Source organism: Micropterus salmoides, unplaced genomic scaffold (genome assembly GCF_014851395.1).
Source record: "Micropterus salmoides isolate LMB-PRFRI ecotype aquatic unplaced genomic scaffold, ASM1485139v1 Ms_hic_scaffold_7, whole genome shotgun sequence".
NCBI lineage: Eukaryota > Metazoa > Chordata > Actinopteri > Centrarchiformes > Centrarchidae > Micropterus > Micropterus salmoides.
In genome coordinates, this window is record NW_024044459.1 from 19,586,524 (window position 1) to 19,598,642 (window position 12,119).

At 39.8% G+C, this 12,119-nt stretch overlaps 2 protein-coding genes across 2 annotated transcripts; one reads left to right on the forward strand and one right to left on the reverse strand.

Annotated features, from left to right (window-relative positions):
• The first annotated feature begins 2,102 nt into the window (after positions 1-2,102).
• slc35d2 (solute carrier family 35 member D2) lies at positions 2,103-6,637 on the forward strand. Its single transcript, XM_038703738.1, has 12 exons — positions 2,103-2,347; positions 2,495-2,528; positions 2,614-2,700; positions 2,804-2,871; positions 2,951-3,022; positions 3,216-3,284; positions 3,373-3,475; positions 3,972-4,064; positions 4,163-4,230; positions 4,340-4,418; positions 5,945-6,027; positions 6,350-6,637. The coding sequence occupies exons 1-12, from the start codon at positions 2,217-2,219 to the stop codon at positions 6,474-6,476; spliced, it is 1,014 nt and encodes a 337-aa protein (XP_038559666.1). The 5' UTR covers positions 2,103-2,216; the 3' UTR covers positions 6,477-6,637.
• Positions 6,638-6,644: 7 nt separating this feature from the next.
• On the reverse strand, positions 6,645-11,600 carry znf367 (zinc finger protein 367). The gene is made up of 5 exons (XM_038703739.1): positions 11,084-11,600; positions 10,144-10,294; positions 9,772-9,891; positions 9,301-9,439; positions 6,645-8,971 (listed from the first exon to the last, which is right to left on the reverse strand). Exons 1-5 carry the CDS (start codon positions 11,360-11,362, stop codon positions 8,710-8,712), a joined length of 951 nt encoding a protein of 316 aa, XP_038559667.1. The 5' UTR covers positions 11,363-11,600; the 3' UTR covers positions 6,645-8,709.
• Positions 11,601-12,119: the final 519 nt, after the last annotated feature.

The window sequence follows — 12,119 nt, forward strand, 5'->3', positions numbered from 1 at the left end:
ACGGAAAACAATTACCTGACTGATGCATTAAATTATTTTTTAAAGTTTTTGCATACAAACATAAAACTGACTAATGTAATGAATTTAAACTACCCAACAGTTTTTTATTTGCACCTAACACCACCATGACTACAAACACAGTAATACAGAGCATTTGCACAATGTGGTACTGTAGCTACTTTTACTAAACAAATGCTCTGAATACCTCCTGAAATTCTGCAAAAATGCATTCCACATAAATAGCCTTCGTCATTGTATTACCACATTGTGTGCTTTATATAAAACACATTTAACTTGCCTATGTGGAAAATGATTCATTTTATGTTATTTTATTAAACCATTAACTGGAAGCAGGCTTGATAAATTAAAGAGGATAAAACACTTTGGGTATATAAACTGAACAACATTATAAATGTTGTGGGGACAGCCCGGCTGACGGTGAGTGTCCTGGTTTCCTTTTTTTTCCGCTTTATTCCTCCCATTGTTTTGCTCTGCCTGCCTCCCTCCGCTCCTGCACCTCGTCAGCAACCTCCCCAGTCTGCCACACCTGCCAGTAATCAACCTAATCTCAGCAAGTATTTCAACCCCGGTTCTCCACACCAGCTTCGCTTGATCGTCGTTGCTCCCAACCTGGTGCCAACCTTTCAAGCTCTGGTTTAAGTGATCTCTGTTTTCCAGTCCCCGATTGTTCCTCGCGTTAACTCTGTCTCTCTGCTTTCCCTCCCAGGTTCATTCACCCTCGTCCTCCAGTCCTCTCCTCTCGGGCTTCCTCCACGGCGCCCTCGCCTCACCGCCTGCGCCTCGCCTGCTCCTCGGTCCTCCGTGTCCACGTCCTCCGGCGTCCACCTCTCCTCGATCACCTCTTCCCTAGCCCCCTCTGTAAACACTCAATAAACCTCCTTCCCTCTGAGAGTTGCGTCTGGGTCCGTTCTGTCCAGTCTCACAACAATAAATGCAACACTCAACAACTCAAAGATCTAAGACCTTCTCTATGTATACAAAATACCTAATATCTCTCAAATATTGTTCACAAATCTGAGTTAGTGAGCACCATCCACCTCACAGGTGTGGCATATCAAGATGCTGATCAGACAGCATGGGTATCGCAAAGGTGTGCCTTAGGCAGGCCACAATAAAAGGCCACTTGAAAATCATGGGAAATTACGTTGTAAGAATATTTGAAACAGTCAATCAAATGCTACGTGTGAAAATGTACCATAGTCAGAGGCAATGTACTTACACAGAAATAGAAATACAGCTACAATAAAACAAGGAAAACCAAGCTGGAGGCAAAGGTAAACATAAACATTTAGCTATTACAGTATGCAAGCCCCATACACAAGTAAGGGGAAGAAAATAATATATATATAAGTATATACACAAATAAACAATAGAACAATGGACAAAAACATACAGTGAATACAATAGATTGTTTCTGTAATTTGTAAACAAGAAAACAATTGTGCTAGGGTGCAGAGTGTAAATATGCTGGAAAAAATATGAAATGATTAAGTAACAGTATGCTTTATATACATGACACAGGTGGATATTTACCATTGACTGTATATAAAAATATTTACGCATGTATACAGCATGTCAGTACATAGCATCTACAGCAGCTAACATTTATATATCACAGTGATGTACATCTTAAAAACAACTGTGTTTATGTCAACTATAAATATATATATATATATATATATATATATATATATATATATATATATATATGTAGTGTCAGATTGTGCCTGACACTATGTCACTGATGTTAACTGTTCATCAGAGTGATGGCCTATGGACAGAAACTGTTCTTGTGTCTTACACACATTACAAGTTATGATTGTTTATGGTCACTGAAACATTATTAATTGGAATACAACGTCTAATGTAACTCATGACATGCAAATTAACAATTGATGTCTTACACAGTAACCAGTATTTTACATAAATCAAGAAAGTTACTTTCAATTGTTTAAAATAAAGATTTAAAATGAACCAGAGAAGATGGGAAAGGCAGAGAGCCTAGCTTCAGTTTTCCAATTGTGCTGTTGAAAGTTTGTCACGTGACTTCCTGTATACGAATGACTGTAGTGGTGACGTCCGCCCACTTTCCTCAGCCTGGTTCTCTCCGGTAGATCCTGCTACTAAACCAGGAATTACTTCGCCTTAGAACAAGAACCACTTGTAAACTGTACTAGGTGTCTTTAAAGTATCTGATGATGTCTGCCAAAGCCTGTCAAGAAAACGCTGAACACTCCGGGCAGCTCAAGTTCTTCTCTGCTGTGTTTTACGCCGGCAGTTCGTTTCTTATTACGGTGGTGAATAAAACCGTGCTGACTAGCTTCAGGTATGTGGCGCTTTGTCGCGCCTTCTCCAAGTCCTTCATTTATAGAGTCAGTGGAGAAAGCTCACACACATAGCACGCTTATAATATTACAAACTGAGTCATCATGGAACAACACTTATTCTACTGTTTATGTGTTGGTCTTTGCAGGTTTCCTTCCTATATGTGTCTGGGAATTGGCCAGGTAAGTTGTCCCTGTGTGTTTGTCAGTCATGCGCGCGTGCGCACGCACACACGCATTCATTTCATGGTCAATTTGGTCCTTTCAGATGATCACCACTCTAGTTGTACTTTCTGCTGCCAAAATGAGCAAAACAGTCCAGTTTCAAGATTGTGACAGATGGATTTTCTTTAAAGTAAGCTTTTCTCATTTTTCAAATAAAACACATCGTCATCATTCATCTTAATTTAATTGTATTCTATTTTCCAAAAAATTGTACTGCTTTATTTCCATGACAGATTTTTCCTCTTCCTTTGCTGTATGTTGGGAACCATTTAACAGGACTGGCAAGCACGAAGAAACTCAGGTTTAAGCTGTTTGGCTGTTGTCAAATTTCAACATGATTATTCATGTGGTCTTGCTTAATAACATATTGTCTTTTACAGTTTACCCATGTTTACAGTATTACGGAAATTCACCATATTGATGACAATGATCTTGGAAATATATATACTGAGGTAGGCCTAAGACAAATCTCAGATTTTTATTATGCTTTTAGAGCTTTGAGGCACTTTATACATTACAATTGACATCATGACAGAACTGCTCTGAAAGTACTGTATGTTATGACAGATTAATATTCAGTTTATCAGTAGAATTAAACAGAGAAAAAAAAGAGTTTTTGATTTGAATGTTGTGCTTCTTTTTCAGAAAAACATTTCCTAAACACCTTGTTTACAGTGTTGTGGCCATAGTCCTAGGTGCCATGGTTGCTGCAAGGTAGGGAGGGGTTAAATAAATATTTATATCTTGCTTAAGAACTGAAGCAAGTGCAGACAAAACACTTTTATCTTTTCCACCCCTCTAGTTCTGACCTGGCTTTCGATGTGGAGGGCTATACTTTCATCCTGCTCAATGATGCCTTCACTGCTGCCAGCGGCGTGTACACCAAGACGAAACTTGGCACTGAGGTAACATTCACTGTGCATTCTGTACAATTTGCACTGTATTTGATTGGTAGTGTCAGAGCAGTTAAATGCCTGTGTAGGCGTGGTTAACTGCTTCATTTGATTGAATTGTATTGTACATTTAAGACCTTGGCTGGGACACAATGTGTGTGGACATTTCCTACCAGTTTATATGTTGTCACCAGGTAAACATTAATATTTTATGCATAGCATAGTATCAGGAATGGCCTAAGAAAATTGGAAATGATAAAGTTATAAGGTGTCAAGAAAAGGTGATCACACCAGGATAACCCCGTACATACAAAAATATAGCAGAACAACAACTGGATTTTCTCTCTCAACCATACATTTTAAAATTGACAATTTTTTGCTAATTACTTTAAATAAAATGTGAAGAATTAGGCTTGCTGTTTGTTACACAAGCATCTCCACAAACAATCTGTGTTTTGTTATTCTTTGTCACATTATATCTAATATATTCCTCTTTTTTTTTGTTAAGGGCCTTGGGAAGTATGGTGTATTATATTACAATGCATTAATCATTGTCATCCCCACTCTCTTGGCAAGTGTGTTTACTGGAGATTTACACGAGGTACTTACAGTCACTCCGATCCAGTGAATTCTTTCTGGGTGTTTGTGCCCCAAAATATGTTTTTTCTGCCTGACCACCTTCGATGTTTTGATCCACAGGCGGTCACATTTGAGGACTGGGTTGAAGTCAAATTTATCTTTTGTTTCCTGATGTCCTGCATCATGGGGTATGTCACTAGAACTCAATTACTGTCACACCTACACTTATACTCATACTTTCATAGCTCTTACAGTACTACTTCAGCCTTCCCAGTTTTTAAGAGTTTTTTTTTTCAGGTTTGTGCTGATGTATTCCATAGTCCTGTGCAGCTATTATAACTCAGCACTTACTACTACAGTAGTGGGAGCAATAAAGGTAAGAACACATTGACTAGTTTTAGACTACAAAGCACAGATAGTGCATATCTCCAAGCCTCCAAAATGTATTATTTTAATGGAGACCTAGTATACTGAATGTCCAACCAAATATTGTGGTTCTATTTTCCATCTTAAACTGACCCTTCATGCAGGCCCTCATTTCAGCCTCTGTCTTGAACAAGCTATAGATGCTTCTGTCTCTTTAAGCTCCCGGTGTGCTGAAAAGCATAATAGGTCCCCTTTTTATAATAGAAATTATTCTAACTTGCATGTGACTGCACACTGCACCTAGTGCTGAACAAGCATAAAACTGTGAACATATTCAAATCATGCAATGTTAAAGAGGTCATATTATGCTCATTTTCAGGTTGAAAATCATATTTAGGGGTTGTACCAGAACAGGTTTACATGGTTTAATTTTCAAAAAACACCATCTTTTTTTGTCAAACTGCACATTGCTGCAGCTCCTCGTTTCACCCTGTTAGTTCAATGCTTCGTTTTAGCTATGGAGTGATACATCTCACCTCTACATGATCTTTGTTGGGAGTTGCACATGTGTAGTACCTTGTTAAGGACTACTTATTTTTACAATTACTAAATACTTATAATTACTGCTTAGCACTTCTGGTTAGCTGCTATCTGCATATTGTTGCTTTGTACCAGTGACATGCTCAATAACAATAAAGTTGAATCTAATCTAATCTAATACTAGCCAATCAGAAGCAGAGTAGGGCCTGTCAGTGAGAAGCCGGTAAACACAGCTTTGGTTCAGCTGTATATGTTCCTCTTACCAGCTTAGCAACATGGACTGGAGCAAGTGTTTCAGAGTGGTGAGTTATTAATCTGTAACAAATGTATCTTTCATCCATAAAGTTTTAACTGAGCTCTGTCTCTACATCAGAGTAACTGTAATTATGTCCATTAACTGCCTGGAGGGAAGCTAGTGTTTGGAAGGGAGAGGAGAAGCAGCAGGCGGATGTCTTGTCACTGTGTGCTGCAGCTCAGTGTTTTTCCGCCTGTGTTTTTGAGGGCGTGTCTGACTAGCTGCTTTGCAAGCATTATGATGCACATTTTGCTGTGTCATCACAGGGATCAAAGGGAAGCGTCTGGACTACAAACGAGTTTTCTGTTTTCAGGTAGTGCAGAGCAGTGATTTCTGTGGGAGATGGGAACTCCCTTTGGGGTGGATTTTGGGCTTTTTCACTTTGCAAACCTATTACATGCACAAAAAGATATATAACTCAAAGGGGAGGGAAAAGCCAAAAAGCATAATATGACCTCTTTAGGAATTCTTTGAATATTTCGTGAATCCATACCTACACCATCTAAATCTGCACTAAAAACTAGTTATTTGTGTAACTTTCGAGATGTTCAGCTAAGTAACAGATGGTAAACACACACACAGAACTGAAAACAGCCTCCTTGGTGGAGGTAACTACTGAATGTGTTTTCACATTTTTAATCCTTCCCATTTCTGCTAACAAGATCATCATTAACTTGAATGAATATTCAAATTTTCTTAAGAATGTTGCAGTAGCCTATATTGGGATCTTTGTGGGCGGAGACTATCTTTTCTCTTGGACTAACTTCTTAGGTCTCAGCATTTGGTAAGAATTTATTTTTTCCATTCCAGTTTTATTTTTATTCTGTTTTTGTATTTGCTTAACAACATATTTTGTTAAATGTCATGAACTGTAACTAACTACAGAGTTTAGTCAAAACAGTAGACCGAACATAATATGCATACATTTCTTGTTTTATAAGAGCAGCATTATGTTAAATTCCATTTCCAAGCCAAATTACAATCCAGAGCAAAATGAGGATGCACAAGCAAAAATTTCCATATAGATAAATAGCAACGAATACAAGTCAAATGTTATATATTAATATTTTCCTAACAATTCATTGCTTTTATCCTTTGCTTTGCAGTATGTCAGGTGGACTAGTGTACTCATATCTCACCTTTAACAACAAATCGTCTGGAAGCAATGCAGGAGCGCAAGAGCTTAAGATTCACATTACAGAAGATTCAACAGGGAAGTACCCTGACAACTAAATGCACATTATAACATTCACCACTTGGTGGCATTGTTCTACTCCATATTGGAGCATAAAACTGCTTTTTTGCTTTTATTTTTATATTCAAAATAAAGTCAATGAATTACTGGTGCTATCTATTCATCATGACTTAATAAAGTGACAATAAGTGCACAGAAATCCTGGGTCAGGTTCAGTGAATGTTTATTGAAAACCAACAGTTACATAATAGTGTGGACAACCTGTCAGATAAATCTTACTGAAATAAAATGTCTACCAAGCAAGCAGGATCACTCTATACATGTCACAAAAGTGAAAACTGTTGGGGGGTGTTAGCAGAGGGGGAAACTAAAATTCAGTGTCAAAGTGCACCACAAATTGTGCACACTTAATATTCTAACAAATACAATGTGTATATATTAAATGCCATATTCTTCTCAAACCTCAAAATAGACTAAGGGTTAGAATTGTTTCAAAATATACTATAATTGGGTACAATAAATCATTTGGTGTTTTTGATTATCAACAATTAACTTGCCTTCCAGTTTCGCTGTAAATCCACAAGGATAATTTGTAGATCAAACAGATTCAAAAATCACAGCTAGAGTGACAGAGACAGGTTGTTGGTGCAGGTTTCCCCAAAGCAACTAAAGGCAGGGCATTTCATACAGTGTTGAAGGATGTAGTGTTGCTATTGAAAGAAAAAATAAAAGAAAGAAAAAACACCCAGCACTACACAGATCTGTTTATGGGAGAGAAAAAAAAAACAGGTGCCATTTTCCTGGACATGTATGACAATATTTTACCTTCAGTGCATTGCAAGCTTAATCCAAGACTTAATAGAGAATGTAAGTGCTTGATCAAAATGAATCAGTTATGTCTAAATGTATGTGACATATTCTAAATTGATTTTAATTGTGTTGATGCTGGAAGATTTCTCTTCACACATCAAATGATGTGAAGTGATGTGATATCAACCAGTTCAACAAAATGTGAGCCAGAAGGCAAAAAAATATTTCATAAATAACTGATAATTTAACCTTTCAAATGAGATGATGCACCACACACTATACTATGCCTTTATCATAACTGGTCTGCCATCTTTTAATATAAAAGCTGACTGACGTTATCCATTGTTAAAAAAATAATTATAATAATTAATACAAAAAATCTCCTGTATGGTTGAAACAACTTTAGGCCTGCAGGTTTTACACACTTTTCTTGTATTTATGAGGAAAACGGCTGTTAAGTACTCTGGACCTTTTTAAATATGTAGAATATTAGTTAGCTATAATACTTAACTAAATCCAGAAGGCAGTATAGTCAGCTTTTCCTGCGCGCCTCTGGTAATGTCATGCAGTACGATTATGTGTATAGTATGAGACAAGTGGTGAAGCTAGATAGTTTAAAAGTCTTGTGCCTAAGCAGACCTCTGGATTAGGCTTGCAATGATCACCTCTCGTTCGCATATTAAAAATGACCATGTTACATGTCAGACTGATCCAGCTCCCCTGACTTGTTTTGTCTGCTTTTGTCCAACCTGTGCACACTGTTTGAAGTGTGCTGTATGGCTGGGGCGATAACTATCTGAACCTTTCTCAGTCCATTTCTACCACCACAACTTTCATTAGTGGCAGGGAAATTGTGCACACAGTGGTGGAGATGAAACCTGGGACCATGATGAGGCCACCTGACAATTAACACTTCCTATATCTGACCACACCCTGTATCATTCTGTCCATCTGAGCTTAATCCATATATACAGTCAAATCAGTCATACACACACTGTTACACTCACAACATACTTAAAAAACTCGTTACCATCAAAGTGCAAACAAAACAACTTAAAACACAACAAGTACTCTTTCTTTGCCTTTAGAAGACAGAAAGAAAGAAAGACATTCTTCATATTGTCAAATCTACAATTATAGCAGCCTAAAAGGATAAAATGGAAGCTGAATAAGGTGCTTTAGCTTGTGCCTTCCTGGTGCTGTGTGTGTGTGTGTGTGTGTGTGTGTGTGTGTGTGTGTGTGTGTGTGTGTGTGTGTGTGTGTGTGAGTGGGGGGGGGATGATGCTGTGCGGCGTGGTCTCAGGCCAATTAAGCTCTTTCTCAAAGTTTTGCTTCACAACTTGATAGAATAACTAAACTAGTCGTTGATCTGCATTTATGAGCAGTTTCTAGCTACAGCACATACTACAGGAAGGCGGATTGGGAATGGAGGTATGAGGGGGCAGGGAGGAGGGTGGGTGTTCAGGCAGACAGGTTGTTGGCCAGCTCAATGAGTGCCAGAGCCCCGTGGAGACGCTCTCGCTGCTCCTGGAGGCGGCGCTTGGCGGCTCCTCCTCCCTGGCTGCCCTTCTCCTCCTCTGCGGCCTCTTCCTCTTCCCCTTTCTCTTCATCGGACTGGAGGAATTCCATAGGATCCTGCTGCTCCTGGTCCTCTTCCCTTGCCTTGCCCTGTGACTTAACCTTGGTGGTTGTAGGGGCACGTTGCTCACGGGTTTGCCAGTACCTGTGAGGACAGAGGAGTATATTAACATACAGCAGAAATTGACATTAAAAGCAGTTTCTACTATGCATGCTTTATAAGGTGGTCCTCACGCAAAACAGGTCATTTTTGCTCAGTACACCTGTTGAGAGCGCTAGTACAATTAAATTTTATTTACATTCATGACAGAAGTTATCTCACTGCACTTTACATATAGAGCTGGTGGACTGTATACTTTGTAATATTATTTACAGAGACCCAACAATTCCCACCATGAGCAAAAACAATGGCAAGGCCAAACTCCCTTGCTAATTAGAAGCTAGTATGTGCCATACTGTCTATTCACTACTTACTTTGCGAGCCACTCTGCCACAGCCTTGTTGTCCACAGACTGGGCCTTCCCCAGGCCGTCCTTTGGTTCCTCTCTCTTCAGACGGGAGAAAGGATGCTTGGGACAATGACGGTTGGCATGTGTGAAGCGATTGCCACATCCTGCAGAGAAAGCAACACTATCAGTAAAATAATAATCGTAATCTTGTTGTTAAGCACAATATCCTGGTAATTTGGTAATGGTAATGATTTTCAGCTCATTTATAACAGAAACTTAGACTGTCAAGTCTTGTGTTTTTCAGGTACTTTCCAATGCTTCAAATAAAACTTAGCCAGTTGCAGTACAGGCTCCAGTTGGTCACACTAACGGAAGCATATTTCATGCCGTTGGAAAGTACCTAAAGTGCCTAAAACATTTATGGTCACAAAACGTTGTTGTTTGGCAGAACATCACTTTAATCCGTTCATTTCATAAATCCACATTTCAAACCCACCTTTCTCCGAGCAGACAAAGGGTTTTTCCCCAGTGTGCAGCCGCTGGTGCGTCTTCAGCTGACCGCTCTGGACAAATGCCTTTCCACAGTTTGGGTAATCACACAGATAGGGCCTCTCTCCTTGGGGGGAAATAGAGAAATTGTTCAGGCAACAGCATTGGCATTGTTTTACAATTCAGTCCTTATTACACAATGTATGTGTATGTATGTAATATGTATCAATATAATGTGAACACTAAAAGGAAAGGGCATTGTGGAACTACAGTACAACCATCTTTTCTCCAGGCACCTGCCTTTTTAACAATAAGCCGAGACATTGTAATGTTTTTATTTTTTTAGAATTCACTGCACCCGCCTCCTTATCGCTCTCACCTGTGTGTGTTCTCTTGTGAGCCTGAAGAGACTTCTCTCTGGGAAACACTCGGTTGCAGATGTTGCAGCGAATACGGCTGGACGAAGTCTCCCCCTCGCTTATGAGCTCTCGGACAGTGTCCGCCCGTGGACGCCCTCTGCGGATACCATCCTGATGACAAGAAAACAGAGGATTTTTACATAAACTAAAGTAACAGCTTAAGTACTACTTTTCCTGTTGAACAGGTGCAGAGCAGGCAGATCTGGTTCAAAAATATGTTCATACTTTTATACTACTTTTGCATTCATATATGCACCTGTATTTAATATTATAAAGAAATCAGCACACAGTAGTTTATTTTGTTTTTCCTACAATGCAACATCATAATTATAATTTCCTTAGCTGTGCTCACGTGTTACATTGTAGCAGGACGCACGTTTGTCCATTATAATTCATTCACATCCGGTCCCATTTTTGGCGCGCGACTAAACGTCATGTATGAGCAGCTGCTCCAGAATCAGGAAGTAACCGGGGTTTAAAATCCACCGTGTCACACCCTAATGCGCGGGCGTTTTTTTAAATGACTCTCCATCTTGACTATATTAAGGCAGAATTCAAACAAAAGTTCAACAGTTTAAGTTGCCCCATTGTAAGAAATTAACAGTTAACCCCTAAAATGTATTGATCTGATGTAACGTGTAATTTCGGGAGAGTTTGTGCCTTTAAAACATATCAATATCATACACATGTACTCTTTTCTTCCCAAAGCTGGCGTTATTACAAGTAGTTAAACATATTTAAAGTGTTGCTATGTTGTTGTTGTCTATTATAACGTTGTCAACAGCATGAAACTATAGGCTGCAAGGAGAATATATATAGCCTTTAAATACCACTCAGGCAGTCCAACATCTTCCATACCACACTGATGTATTCAGGAACATAACAATAACCTGGACCTACCCTGATCTGATCAGGTGAAGGAGCCGTGTCCGCTTCCCTGGCCGTCTGGGTCCCGGTAGGTGACGAAGCCCCGCTCACTGACCCCGGGCTCAGAGTCACATTGTGGGCGTTCTCTCCCCACTTCCACGGGTAGACCATGAAGTCGCTGAAACCGGGGCTTGTCGGCGTCAGGGCCTCCGCTTTCCTGGGTTTAATCGGGGTGGTCTTGATGACGGACACCAAAACTCTTTTTGGCGAGTCGTTGCAGAAAATAACGTGCGGGTGCTTGTTATCTGCCATTATGTGTGTCAGATTTCTGGTGTAAGTCGCAAAAACTGTGAAAGTTCTAACTCTAATTGATTTTAACAATCAATAAGCAATTAATAAATAGTGCGCCTTTTCAATCTGGAGTGAATATGTCCTTCATTTCCAAAGAGGAATAGAAAAAAAAATCTCAGATCCGTTCTTCGCTACAAAGTATCCGCAGTCAGATGTGAAGATGACGGTAACTTTCCTTCTTGTCGCAGTCTTCTGAACTGACCTGTGTGCGCCTACAGGAGCGTTGTCCCGCGTTGCAAAATCGCGCCTGAGCAGTTGACTGACCAATCGGCTGCAGGGATCCGATCACATGTCAGATGTAACCAATGGCAGCCGCCACATAAAGCCAACAAGCAAGCTCGTAGGCCAATAGGAGGAACAGACAGCGCTCTGTGTGCAATGATTGGTCGAGACGTTTTTGTCCAATGAGATTTAAACACTGACGCGCGCTCCTGCACCCTGACTTCATGATTGGCTGGTGAAGATGAGCGGCGCGCACGTCCGGCCTCCAGGGAGCCAATCAGAGTGGAGGGCGGTTAATTTTACATTGCCGAGGAGCAGATGGCTCTTTCCCGCGCTGAGGAGTCTGTTTATGTTATTACATTTAAAGGGAAAATAAACGGTGGCCCAGAGGCGCCAAAGTTACGTAATCATTTTAGTGCGGAAATGCTTGAACAAAGGATGTACTGTGTGATACAGGAAGAAATAGAAACTGAAGTTTTTTTGAAATTTTGTTTGT

What these genes read in the sequence shown, in the direction of transcription:
- znf367 (XM_038703739.1), bottom strand. Translation starts at nt 11,362, where the DNA reads ATGGCAGATAACAAGCACCCGCACGTTATTTTCTGCAACGACTCGCCA. An exon ending in CTTCACCTGATCAGATCAGG is followed by an intron (nt 10,295 to 11,083) that starts GTAGGTCCAGGT and finishes TCTTGTCATCAG; the next exon opens with GATGGTATCCGCAGAGGGCG. An exon ending in CTTTGTCTGCTCGGAGAAAG is followed by an intron (nt 9,440 to 9,771) that starts GTGGGTTTGAAA and finishes CTTTCTCTGCAG; the next exon opens with GATGTGGCAATCGCTTCACA.
- slc35d2 (XM_038703738.1), top strand. Translation starts at nt 2,217, where the DNA reads ATGATGTCTGCCAAAGCCTGTCAAGAAAACGCTGAACACTCCGGGCAG. An exon ending in ACAGATGGATTTTCTTTAAA is followed by an intron (nt 2,701 to 2,803) that starts GTAAGCTTTTCT and finishes TTTCCATGACAG; the next exon opens with ATTTTTCCTCTTCCTTTGCT. An exon ending in TTACTGGAGATTTACACGAG is followed by an intron (nt 4,065 to 4,162) that starts GTACTTACAGTC and finishes TTTGATCCACAG; the next exon opens with GCGGTCACATTTGAGGACTG.